This window comes from Sus scrofa, chromosome 9 (genome assembly GCF_000003025.6).
Source record: "Sus scrofa isolate TJ Tabasco breed Duroc chromosome 9, Sscrofa11.1, whole genome shotgun sequence".
Classification (NCBI taxonomy): domain Eukaryota; kingdom Metazoa; phylum Chordata; class Mammalia; order Artiodactyla; family Suidae; genus Sus; species Sus scrofa.
In genome coordinates this window covers 33,084,505-33,098,747 of record NC_010451.4, presented here as the reverse complement: position 1 = coordinate 33,098,747, position 14,243 = coordinate 33,084,505, and the positions used below count along the sequence as shown (strand labels likewise).

General features: G+C 36.6%; 1 protein-coding gene across 1 annotated transcript in view; it reads left to right on the top strand.

Moving 5' to 3' along the window:
- The window catches only part of TMEM123 (transmembrane protein 123), a 75,527-nt gene extending 61,599 nt beyond the window's left edge, over window positions 1-13,928 (top strand). The window contains exons 3-5 of the mRNA XM_005667282.3: window positions 6,701-7,111; window positions 8,489-8,642; window positions 11,421-13,928. Coding sequence (XP_005667339.1) covers window positions 6,701-7,111; window positions 8,489-8,642; window positions 11,421-11,445 — 590 coding nt within the window. The 3' untranslated portion in view covers window positions 11,446-13,928. The remainder of the gene's footprint in view (window positions 1-6,700; window positions 7,112-8,488; window positions 8,643-11,420) is intronic.

The window sequence follows — 14,243 nt, the reverse complement described above, 5'->3', positions numbered from 1 at the left end:
GATTGTTGTTTAGCCTGGGGCTTCTCAGCACTGATGGTTGGGGCCAGATTTTCCCCAAAATGGCCACCTCCAGAGAAATGCATGCTGATGAATATTCCCAAGAGCTTTGCTTCCAATGCCCTTCCCCCACAACAAGCCACAATCACCCCCTGTTTTTCCAGGAGATCCCCCAAGAACTGTAGTCAGGTCTGCCCCAGATTCTTATGGAGACTTTCCTTTGCCCTGGGACCCAGTGCACATGAAAGTCTGTGTGCACCTTTTAAGAATGGAGTCTCCATCTCCCCCAGTCCCGTGGAGCTCCTATGCACAAGCCCCACTGGCCTTCAATGCCAGATGCTCTGGAGGCTTTCTCCCAGTGACAGATCCCCAGGCATGGGGACTTGAAGTGGGGCTCAGAACTCTCACTTCTGCAGGTGAGTCCCTGTGATACAGTTACTTTCCAGTCTGTGGAGCTTCCCACCCAGGAGGTATGGGGTTGCTTATATCACATAATCACCCCTCCTGCCTCTTGATGTGGCTTCCTCTTTGTCTTCTGGAGTAGGATATCTTTTTGAAAGTTTCCAGTCTATTTGGTTGAAGATTATTCAGCATTTGGTTGAAACTTTGTTTTTAGGAGAGAAGTTGAGCTCCAGTCCTTCTATTCCACCATCTTAATCCCATCTTCCTGGATTCAGGAGAATTTTTGTAATGAATCTGCTGACTTTGTATAATGAGGAAAGGCCCCTTTGCTTTCTTAATATTGAATATTTCTGGGATTACACTGATATTTAAGTTTCTCTATAGGAAAGATTCTCAGTGTTTAAAAATATTCCAAGACACACACAGAAGACTAGTAATTTGCTCATTAGAATCATTAGAACCCTCAAAATAACTCTGTGGCACCAGAAATATGTGGTCTATGTCTTAAACAGCTGTGTATTTTTGACAACTATCATAGAAAATGAAAAGCTACTACTATCGTATTTTAAAATAACTGAGATTTTTTTTTTTTAAAGTGAATGTGAATTTTCTGCTCTGGTTTAAGTGTGTATCTGATACCCCAAAGAAAACAAATTGTCACCATTAACTTTGATATATTTAGGTTTATAAAGGAAAAAATAGCACTTAGATATTTTTGGATGCAAGGTTATAGATATAGTTATTTCAGCAAAGTATAGTTGTACAAAAACAGTTGGAATAAATCCAGACTTTGAAGAGCATGAGTATTTTTACTTGGTAGTAGAAAAAACAAGCTGCTTGATAGTAGTGTCCCTGGTCTTATGGTAACAAGAAGGTGGCCAGCTGGTGTTAATAGAAGAAAGCCTGGAGCATCATTTTTTTGGTTTGGTTTTTTTCCCCCATTTTTTTTAAGTTTCACTGAAGTAGAATTGATTACAGTGTTGTGGTAATTTCTGCTGTATAACAAAGTGATTCAGTTATACATACATATATATATATATATATATATATATATGTATACACACACACATATACACACATACACACACATATCCATTCTTTTCCAGATTCTTCTCCCATATAGGTTATCACAGAATATTGAGTAGCATTCCCTATGCTATACATCAGATCCCCATTGACCAGTCATTCCATATACAGTAGTGTGCCCATGCCAATCCCTAGCACCCAGTCTGTCCCTACTCCCTACCTGTCCCCTTCGTAACTGTAAGTTTTTTTGAAGTCTGTGAGTCTGTTTGTGTTCTGTAAATAAGTTCATTTGTATCTTTTTTTTTTTTGATTCCACCTGTAAGTGCTATCATATGGTGTTTTTCTCTGACTTACTTCACTTAGTATAATCTCAAAGTCTCTCCATTTTGCTACAAATGGCATTGTTTCATTCTTTTTCATGGCTGAGTAATATTCCATTGTATGTGTGTACCACATCTTCTTTATCCATTTCTCTGTTCATATACATTCAGGTTGCTTCCATGTCTTAGCTATTTAAATAGTGCCACAATGAACATAAAGGTGCATTTATTTTTTTGAATTATGGTTTTCTCTGGATATATGCCCTGGAGTGGGATTGCTTGATTATATAGTAGCTCTATTTTTAGGTTTTAGCTCTATTTTTAGGGGTGTTTTGTTCTGTTTGGCTGCACAGGAAGCATGTGAAAGTTCCTGGGCCAGGGATTGAACCCATGCTGCAGTTATGGCAACAAGCAATTCTTAGCTTGCTGCAACACACAGGAATTTACTGTTTTTAGTTTTTTGAGGCATCTATACTGTTTTCCATAGTGGTTGTACCAATTTACATTCCCTAAGCAGTGTAGGAAGGTTACCTTTTCCCTACACCCTCTCCAGCATTGGAGATGTTCTTAGATGTTTTGATGATGGCCATTCTGACTTGTGTGAAGTGATACCTCATTGTAGTTTTGATTTTCATTTCTCTAATAATTAATGTTGAGTAACTTTTCATGTATTTTTTGGCCATCTGTATGTCTTCTTTGGAGAAATGTCTGTTTAGGTCTTCTACCCATTTTTTGATTGGTTGTTTATTTTTTTGAATATTGAGCTGCATGTGTATGTTTTGGAGATTAATCTCTTGTCAGTCACTTCATTTCTAAATGTTTTCTCCCATTCTGTAGGTTGTCTTTCCATTTTACTTATGGTTTCCTTTACTGTGCAAAAGCTTTTAAGTTTAATTAGGTTCCATTTATTTTTATTTTCATTACTCTAGGAGGTAGATCTGAAAAGATATTGCCTGCTTCAGGCTTGGAGGGCTACAGTGGGAAACTTGATATTGTTGGCTTCCTTTCTTGCTCTGCCTTTCTCTCCCCCACTTCTGCTGGTTTGGACCCTAAAGGATCAGGCCTAAAGGCGCTCAAGGGTAGAAGCCAGCTGGTGCCTCCTGGGTGGCAGGTGTGATTTTCTATGGTGGATTCCAAGGAGATGCTGCAGCTGGGGCCTCTCCCTGCAGCTCCCTTGATGCACTGGGGCCTCCCCTCCAGCTGACCCTCGTGCTTCAAACCCTCAGCCCCTAGTTTTTGACGTTCCCCTCTCTGCTGGTTATCATCACCCCTCTCTGCAGAGCTCTTTGGAGAGGCTCTGAAGGCAGCCACACACTGGCTGCGTTCCACGGGGCCTGATGTGGTTCATGGGAAACCAGTACCTTTACTGTCAGTGGAAAGAAGTGTCTCCTCCCAGCACAGCCTTTTAAACTCTGCTGACAGGCAGCATCTCGCCCTTAGAGTCACTTCACACTTGAGTCAAATCCCAGTCTTTGTCCCTTCAAGTCCAGGAGATACTGGTCCTGCTCTTCAGGTGACCGCCTGAAGCCTTGCCAGCTTGGTTTGAGGTGAGAGCTAGCGGTCTCCTCCTTTCCTCCAGGGGCAGAGGTGGGCATGGACACATGGCACGCTTGACACTCTCCAGTAACATACCCTCTTTGGGCCTTTATATAACTTACTTCGTTTTGATTTTGTTTTTCTGTGTACTTTTAAAAATTGAGATGTAATAGACATAAAACATCAGTTTCAAGTCTATAACATAATGATTTGATACTTGTGTATGTATTACAAAATGATCACAGTAAGTAACGTCTATCATAATATAGAATAATGTATCTAAATAGATACCATCTATCTATCATTTAGTTAAAATTTCTTTTTTTGTGATGAGAACTTTTCAGGTCCATTCTTTTAACAGCTTTCGAATATACAGTAGAGTATTATTAATTATAGTCACCAAGTGCTGTACGTTACATCCTCATGACTTAGTGATTTTATAACTAAAAGTTTGTACCTTTTGACCCCCTTCACTTGTGTCATCCACCCTCCACACCTTTACAGTGTCTGCTTCTCAGAGGCTGGGAAAGACCAAACGGCTAACATGGCAAAGTCCGATAGGACCTAACCCTTGCCACGTCCTGCATGGATGGTCTTCTGCTGACCTCTCTGCAGGTGCTCACTGTGCCATGCCCTGGAGGGCACTGGTCAGGAGCTGAACAGTTAAGGCGGAAGAAAGGCACCCAGCCATGCTGGGATGGTCTCAGTTGCAGAGGAGCACAAATAACCATTTACTTATATTACAGACTCGGGGATTGGGTTACTGGATGTGAGTTCTAACCTTGAAGGAGCCTCCTTGCATTGCAGTCAACTCACTTAAACATTGTAAATCAGAGAGTTCCTGTCATGGCTCAGCAGTAATGAACCCGACTGGTATCCACAAGGATGTGGGTTCAATCCCTGGCCTCGATCAGTGGGTTAAGGATCCCATGTTGCTGTGGCTGTGGTGTAGGCTGGTGGCTACAGCTCTGATTTGACCCCTAGCCTAGGAATTTCCATAAGCTACAAGTGTAGCCCTTAAAAGACCAAGAAAAAGAAAATCCTGAATACGCTTCATTTATTTATTTTTTTTGGTTGTGCCCCCAGCATGTAGAGAAGTTCCCCGGTCAGAGCTCAAAACCTGTGCCACAGCAGTGACCCCAGCCACTGCAGTGACTATGCTGGATCCTTAACCCACTGTGCCATATGGGAACTCTGAAACACACTTTAAATCTTATTTGCCTGTTTTGCCAGTTTGTAGAGAAAATATAGCTGCTTAGTGGTTTCTTTAACACATTTCGGTTTTCTTAGTGATGAATTAACCTGTTACAAGTCTGTTTTTTTGGCAATGTGACTCATGGTACAGTACCTCTGAATATCTTACTATGGCAGAGAAGGGAGTAGGCTGTGGGCTGTGTGTGTGTGTGTGTGTGTAACCCAAAAGCAGCATTGTGTTCATTCATTGTTTTAGTCTGCAAAGATCATTCTGTTCTAAAGAAAGGATATAAATGATGGTTCTTTGCTGTATTAATTTCATTACAATAGCATTCATTCACCAGTGTAAAATAAAAGGTGATTATTTCAGTGTTGTAGTGTATTACTTATATCTCTAGAGAGCATTCAGAATTGAATAATAAAAGATAAGTTTAAAGTTCATAGCGTTTGTATCATCTACTTGAATAATTTATTAGTCTCTATAATACAAAACTATTAATTCCTTTCGCCTTCTTTTTAAAGTCAGATAATACTCACAGGAAAAGATTATACAATGGAGAACCAAAGTTCAGAAAATGTGATAGGAATGCAGTAAAAGCAGATAAGCAACACTATTAAAACGAGCCTGTAAAGTTGAAAATAAATGTTTGAATTCTTTGAATAGTAAGTCCAAATTACTTGTGGAAGACAGGATGATAATACACAAAGTGATCGCTTTGGGGATGTGACAGCAGCAATGAAGGCCCTGTGCTGCCGTCACTGGGGGAAAGGAGAAGGCAAGCCCGGTGGTTCCTTCTCTCCACGTTAGAACTTGGCCATAGAGAGTATAAAATGGGAGTAGATAGGCAACATGAGAAACCACTAAACCTGCAAATAAACTTTGAGACTAAGAAACAAATTCAAAAATAAACTACATCATAAATTAGGACAAAGAAGCATTTTTCATTCTCTAGACAGTATATACTAAATTGTAATAACAGGAGTTGTCAGATGGCTCTGCAGGTTAAGGATTAGGGTTGTCACTGCTGTGGCATGGGTTTGATCCTTGGCCCTGAAACTTCTGCATGCCTCAGGCATGGCCAAAAATAATGATAAAAATAAATTATAATAACTAAAGTATCTTTTAGTCATAAACATCAGTTAAGTTGCAGTGTTACAATGAAGATAGAGTATGAAAGAATATTATTAAGACAAAGATTTACTTTTGGTCACAGGATATTATATATAGATAATATTTTTTGGTATTAGGGCATGTTTATTTCCAGTTATTTTAAATTAACACCAGTGATTTTCCCTTACAAAACTAATTTTAGATTTTTAAAGTTTTCAGAAATAATTTTATAAATATCTCTCCAATGATCATCAGTATGAGATTTCCAACTAGCCACATTGACAACATTCTTTCACTTCTTAATGCACTGCGGGAAGCTGGTTTTACCCTTAAAAAGCATGTCTCTGGCACAACATTGTAAGTCAGCTATACTTTAATAAAAAAGAAAAAAAGGAACATTTAAAAAAAGAATGTCTCATTCATGCTCAATGCTTTTTGAAAGAACATGGCAGAGACTTTAGAAAAATCCAGTAGTTTAATCATATATTCAGCTACTATTTGTGAGATGAAGTGTGGGATGATGGTTAAGACACCAACCCTGTATTGAAGGAGCTCAATACAGGGTTCTGTGTTGTTGGTTGTTTTGTTTTTCCCATATGTTCACATAAATTTCTAACTTTATGTAAATCCATGGTTGTTTACTTTTAAATATTTTACTAGTTTGAGACATTTTATGGCTTATTGCTATCTCATACTAAGTGTTAATAGACTATCTTTGATTCTGATTGTGTTTGTTAGACCTTCTCTTTTTTTTTTTTTTTTTTTGCTTTTTGCTTTTTAGGGCCGCATCTGCAATATATGGAAGTTTCCAGGCTAGGGGTTGAATTGGAGCTGCAGCCGCCAGCCTACACCAGGGCCACAGCAACAGAGGATCCGAGCTATACCTTCGACCTACACTGTAGCTAACCGTAACACCAGATCCCTGACCCACTAAGCAAGACCAGGGATTGAACCCATATCTCTGTGGATACCAGTTGGATTTGTTTCCCCTGCTCCCCAATGGGAACTCCCTGTTAGACCATATTTTTAAAGTGTGACCATGAAAGTCAGTAAAGTGGGATCTTAATTCTATAAGGCATAGCTCCAGCTTTAATGTTTCTTGATTTTCTTGCAGCCCTGCAGGTGCCTTTAGGCCGTACAAATGAATCTTCTAACTTCACTGTGAAACTATCAGCAACTCAAGTTTCCCCAGTCTCAAAGGTGACAACTACCACCTCGAAACCCATAGCAAAATCGTCAACAACTCCAGTTTCTTCAAAGAATTCAACAACCCCCACTTTGAAAACCACAGCAAAACCATCAACAACTCCTGTTTCCTCAGTCTCCAAGAATGCAACAGCCACCACCTTGAAACCCATAGCAACAACTAAAATGACACCACAGGTCTCAACAAATACGACTTCCACCACCATAAGGTCTACACCCAAAATAACAAGTGTTTCACAGAATATATCCCAGATGTCAACATCCACAATGAACACAACCCACAATAGTTCGGTGACATCTGTTTCTCCATCAGTAACAAGTATGTATAAAAATGGACCTGTTTTTCCTGTGCTGAAAATAGTTGTTAAATACCACATTTACATCATTCCATTTTGCAAAAATATGGACAGTTATTTCTTATTTCCTAAATAAATTAGATGTAGAGATCAGGAAGAGTCAGTTGATGTAGTAACTGACTTATTCCTTTAAAAAATTATTTCCAGGAGATCCCATCATGGCTCAGTGGTTAACGAATCTGACTGGGAACCATGAGGTTGCAGGTTTGATCCCTGGCCTTGCTCAGTGGGTTAAGGATCTGATGTTGCTGTGAGCTGTGGTGTAGGTTGCAGACATGGCTTGGATCCCGCGTTGCTGTGGCTCTGGCGTAGGTCGGCAGCTATAGCTTCAATTCAACCCCTAGCCTGGGAACCTCCATATGCCGCAGGTGTGGCCCTAGAAAAGGCAAAAAGCAAAAAAAAAAAAAAAAAAAAATTATTTCCAACTTAATGATGCCAAATAATGATTGCATAACATCCGTCTGTGAATAAATAATTTATCCTAATGGGGAATTTTATTTTACCTGGTTTGAAAACTTGTCTTCCTTTAACTCTTAGTACTTCATTCTGAAAAGGAATTAGCCAGGCTCAAGCTACATGATTTCTAAACCGGAGTCATGGTGAACTTTGGTTTTAATTCACTTGTGTTATAAAGATGCTTTTTAATGTATTATATATAATCCTATATGTAGTATTAGTCTCAGCACTCCTTTTTTGCATTTGTTTAAAATGTAATGCCTGTGAAACTAATGAATTTAGAAACCTTAAGATTTTCTTTTAAGTTATTCAAAGCTGAAGTTCTGTTTAAAAGTTTATGATTACATTTATTAGAACAAATGGCAGATTTTATGGTTTATTTTGCATTTTTATGTATTTCTACTCCATATAGTTTATTTTATTACTACAATTTATGTATTAAAATCAGCTTTAATGTCTCGGGCTCTTGATAAAATTAAAATGGTTAAAACTCGTAATTTATTTAAAAGAAGGAATTTCAGTTAGAAACATCTACTCAAGTTGCATCCAGTTTTAAAGTTACAGCTATTATCCAGACATATTTTACTTAGAGGATTTCTAAGAAAAATTCCCCAGATCTTGCTGTCTGTGACGTTCTGATAGACTGCCAAGTCCAGTCTCACCTTAAGATCTTGGGGTTGCAGGCACTGGGGGTTTCTTTAAGGGCTCTGTTGGATCAAGTGAAGAAGACTAGAGCCAGGCAATCACTAGACAAAATCAGGCAACTTTCTGTGCCTGCATTCTCCTGACCCCCAATTCAGTGTTCCTATACAGAAATTCACAATGTTTTAGCTTATTACAATGTATTTAAAAACCACTAAAACATATTTTTTCTTTTGTTCTAGTCACAGCAACTATTAATTCTAAGGAAAATAAAGGATCAAAATTTGATACCGGCAGCTTTGTTGGTGGTATTGTATTAACACTGGGAGTTTTATCTTTTCTTTACATTGGCTGCAAAATGTATTATTCAAGAAGAGGCATTCGGTATAGAACCATGTAAGTTTTCCTTGGCCAGGACTTTTTAAAATTAGTTCTGTATTTCTTTATTTAACAATCATAACAAAACATCAGAGTAGAGCCAGTGTTCATCGCAGGGATTAATAGTTCAGATTTATGAGTTATATTCCCATTAATCCTCTATGCCCAAAATAAAATTATTTATGTATAAGCTCGTGATTATAATTATTTGCAAATGAACATGGATATATATACCTATAAAAGTATTTGCATTTTATTAGTGCCATGCATTTTTTGTTGTTACTGTTTTTACTAGAGACCTAAGTTTAGCCAGTCCTTCTTGTTTATACCTCGGATTGCAAGAAGTACTGTATCAGGTCTTATGAGGCTACTGACCTAGTCAGTAGTCAGTAGTCTATACTGACAAACACAAGACACACTAAAATAACATCTTCAATAAAAGCATGAATTTTACTTTCTGTGACAAATTAGACATTCTTCTGACAGCCTCATTTTCCCTTGTTTACAATATCAAATGAGTTGTTAGTACAAGTAATATATGTTACAGTTTATTTGTAGTAAAACTGTGTTTTTGTGATAAGCTTTATCAACAAGTGCCAATCAACAAACCATGTCCACCCTTCCTTTAATTCTATACATCTAATGTTTTTTGGAGGTATTATCTCCCAATTTCTGTTACTCCAACAAGTCCTTTTGCTTATATGTACAAAGTGAATTTATTCTCTTTTTTTTTTTTCTTTTTATGGCCTCAAGTGTGGTATATGGAAGTTCCCAGGCTAAGGGTTCGGTTGAAGCTGTCTGTAACTGCTGCCCTGCACCACAGCCACTGCCACTCCAGATCCAGGCCACATCTGTGATGTAGACTTCACGGCAACAGTGGATCCTTAATCCACTGAGCAAGGCCAGGGATTGAACTCGCATCCTCATGGAATCTAGTTGGGTTTTTACCACCAACTCCTGAATTTATTCTTTTGATTGTTATGGTAGTATAAAATACCATAGCATCGAGGACCATTTCCCAAAATATGTTCTGTTTAGATTATCATATACCTATTGTGTTCCATACAGTTTCCATGTTAGAAACATTTGGGAAATACTAATTGAGCAAAGTGAAATAGAACAGGTTACATTACTCTAAGAATTCTGTAAGCCTTATATATATCGTGTGCATTGTGAATTTCTAGGAGAACATAGTGTGAAAATATTTCTCAAATTTTTTTATTGAACTAAGAAAACCAAACTTTAAAAGTTACCCTCCACATACAGTATTCATCATATCAAACTTACTTTAAAAAAATATCAAGGTGGTACCAGATTAAAAGTATATTCAGAAACATTGTCTTTTTTTAGATCAGCCCATAAAAGAAAAAAATACATGAAGGAAACTGACTAGAGTTAGCTTTAAAAATGCTTTACAATTTGAGATATTTTTTTAAAACCACCATTTGTTTCTAGAAATATTTATCATCTGTTTTCTTGGTAAATTTCACCAGTTAAACAGAATGCACATTTTGATTATGGTAAATTTAATGCCATTCCTTTTTTATAATATCAGTATTTATTGATATAGTTGAGGCTATAAAATATCAAAGGAATTAAATTTAAATGTGCTATTTTCATTTTAAAGTGCCTTGACTACAAAGCATGTAATTTTAGCTTTATGGACTATAATGTTTTCCTTACATACACATGAGCACATGCTCCACACGCAGCATGCCCTGTGGAGGAAGTCAGAGTCCAGAAGCCCCATAACTGTAAGGAAACTAATCAGTATGTAAGGCAGTGTGACTCTAATATGACTCTTATTGATATAGAAACTAGTAAATATGAAAACACCATATTTAGTTGGGTCTCAAGTGCACATTTTTGTTTTTGTATCTTTTCACATTTTAATACCTCTGAAATGGGTATATCTTACAGTCTGTAGGGTGAAAAAGCATTGCGTTGTAGTTTAATTGGCCATGTTTTTCTTGGTGCTGCATTTTTTAAAAAGTGCATTTTAGTGTCCTTTGACATTATAAATAATGACATTCCATAAGAAAGAAGTTAATATTTGTCCCATTAAGGAAACTTGAGACCTTCTGTATGTAGTAATACTGAGCATTTCTGGTTTTCATATATTAGATAATAACACTGATTACAACACTGGTTAAAGGTTAGCTCCTGTGTTTCTTAGAGCTTCATGGAGAGACAGTGGAGAGAAGTGGTAAAGAGATGGGGTTTGCGGCAGACAGACTTAATCTTGAGTCTGACTTTATTATTGACTGGCAGGGTACCTGCCCATGTTTATGTAAATGATACAGCACAGTGTATAGTGGACAAGATGGGAGTTCACATGCTTGCTTAGCTTCTGATATTCTGCAAAATGGGAGTGGTTAAATAAATAAAATGATACATACATATATATATAGATAGATAAAGAACCCTCTCTGCTTGGGGCTATAGTAATGATTAAATGAGTTATAGACATATTCTGCAGCATGATATCTGGCACATAGAAGATCATCAAGAAATGATGGTTGTTTTCTTTTTTGAAGAGGGTTGTTTATAGCTAATTGGTGAAAAGTCACACAGCCACTGCAGAGCTTTGAGTACAGGTGCATTTCACAACCTGAACACACTGTTTGAATCCTTAACCACTACAGTATACCTTTTACTTTGGAAACTTTACACAAAGAAATGACTGTTTTGATTCTGAAGCTTGAATTACTCATTACTTACTTTAAAATGTGAACATATAAGTGGTTTGAAACAAATACAAAACATAAAGTAATTTTAACTTTTCATTTATTACAGTGACGAACATGATGCCATCATTTAAGGGACTCTAAGGACCAAAAGAAAGAAGAAAGATTGATGCAGCCCTATCATTCTCTTCTTGAAAATAGCTAAACAGGCCATGCATATAATGTACAATGTATTATATAAGTATGTAAAGATTCCTTGTGATTACTAAAGGTAAAAAGGGTTTGGTTTGGGTTTTTTAATGAACATATAGAGCATACCAGTTAATTCAATAGCTATAATATTCATTTTTGGAAAACATAATAAGACAAGTCCTGTCCATTTTCTGTGGCATTGGTTGCCTAGGGCCGGTAATTGGAAGACATTATCACTGAAGGGCATGATGCCATCTGGTCACACAAATAAGGAGCTTGTCCAAACGCTTTTGATGTCCTTTCTGCTAACACAAAGAACCTCAGTGCGATTAAGAGCTGAATGTATCCTAATTACCAATGTCACGTAGCAGAAATTATATGAACAAACCAATATGAATAAACCAAGCCGTAAGTATAATTTTAGTTTAAGTGTCTCTACAGAGGCATCGATAATACATATGTTTAAAGCTTAGTTATTTGGTTTAGAAATAAAATTCATACCCTCTCCCACCAAAGTATAGAACTAGAAACAATACCTGGGTTTATCCTTGTTAGCCATTGGTGAGCATGTACTTTCAATAACTTCTTTTGAGCTTTCAATGGCTATTGATGTAATTACCTTTTTTTCCCTCTATAATTTCAGTAAAATGCGATGTTTAACATGAGAATATTTTAAAGACTTAGTTGTTTTAAAAAGTTATTTGCTACTGTGAGAATATTGTCAGCACTGGAAGTTGCTTTATTTCATATTCAGCTATTGATTTTATATTTAGTGAATATTTTAACAGACGTAGGACTGCTCTCAATATTTAGAAATTAAATAATGTAAACACACCTAACTTTAAAAAAAAAAAAAAGATCTTAGATGATATCCATCCAAAGCATTAGAACTCTTTTCAGTCAGAATGATGGATGACTGCTGTGTTTATTAAGGCAGGGACTGTGGGACCACCCCACCTTAGGCTCCTGAACCTACAAGATGAGCATTTTTGAAAGTGCATGGTTGATATTACTCAAGATTGGGGAGACAGCATTTTTATATTAAAATACCACTATAGTTGGAATAAATTCCTTCAGAGTTTTAAAAGAGGCGTTTTTAAGACAGGAAACATCCTGCTTCTTTACTTCAGTCTCCTAGACCACTCCTCTTCCTCCTTTGCTGATGAGATGTATTATGTTAATGGACAGGAAAAGCACAGTACTGTAGGGACATCAATACAGTCAGTGTATTTTGGAGTGTTTTCAGTTTTACAGTTTATATTCCAGCACTCAGAACTCAGGGTCAAGTTTTGACAAAAGAGGTATTTAGTTATACTATGTACTAAAATATTATTTCTTCTATCTTAGATGGTCAAAGTAAATCACACCAATTTCTGACAGTCCAAAAATGAGCTAAGAAGTCCTACTTAATATGTACCTGTATTAATAGGAATTTAATGTAACTTTTGTGATCAGCTTTTGGTTTGCCAAGAATCGAGAATTCTGATATAAAAGGATCATTTCTACTCACTATGCATTATGATCAAATGATGTGATGAATATGGATAAAAATTAAATTACATTAGTGTGAAAAGAGATGTGGGCTGATAGGTAAGTTGTATGTTACTAACTTAGGACTAACTGGTCTTTTAACCATTGCTTCATTTCTAAGACAGGTTTTATGGTATTGGGGGCCTTTTAAACTTATCTTCTGTATTCTTAATTTTCCAGTACTTCAAGTCAGAACTTTGTAGACAGACCTGAAATTTTCTTGAATACTTGTTTCTTTAGCACTTTGAAGATATTAAAAACCACTTTTTTTAGTACTAAATATCATTATTTGCCTTTAAAATTTCCTGTGCTTTAGGTTTGAAGTGATGTAGTTATCTAGTTAGGGTTAGGGTTAGAGTTAGGTTAGGGTTAGTTGTCTTTTTTTCTGTGTATAAGTTGTATAATTTGTTACTTTCTAATATCAGTACTTCAATGCAATTGGTTGAGTTTTGGGGAGGGGGGTTGTTTTTTTTTTTTTTTTCTGTTATCTGCAAAAATTGAGGGAAATGATACAAACCAGTATTTCACTTTGGAACACATTTCCTAAGCATAAATTTATCTTCCTCATGTTTATTTCAGCAAATATTCAGTTTTATTTGCCTTTTTTTGAGAATGGTTTTACTTGAAGATAAATGCAATCCAAATATACATCTAAATATTAGGCAGAATTCAGTCTATGATTTTAGAATATCCTTGGATAATCCATAGAATGGATTATTCAAATACAGATAAATGAGGGTTGGCAGTATATTAGAGTGATAGTTTTGTATTTTTCAGAAAAAATAATGTAAAGCAAATTCCTGTTACTTTGTTTTTCTTTTTAATATAATGACCAACTTTGGGGATTTCATTGTTACTGAGATCTATTTTTAGAATATAAATTTGTTCTTTTAGAGTTTTGTGTGGTTTTGCTTCATTTTCTCAAACTCAGGAGAAATTAACAGAATAGAAAAAGCCCAAAGTAAAAAGGCAGATTGTTGGGGCTTTAGCTGACATTTAATGGTTGCCTGGACCAGCAGCAGCAGGAGCATACCTGGAAAATTGTTAAACATACAAGTTCTTCTTTTTTTTTTTTTTGGTCTTTTTAGGGCCACACCTACAACATATGGAAGTTCCCAGACTAGGAGTCAAGTTGGAGCTGCAGCTGCTGGCACCCCTCAGCAGTGTCGAGGCAAGACTTGTAGAGAGTGTTGTCACCAAGATCATTACT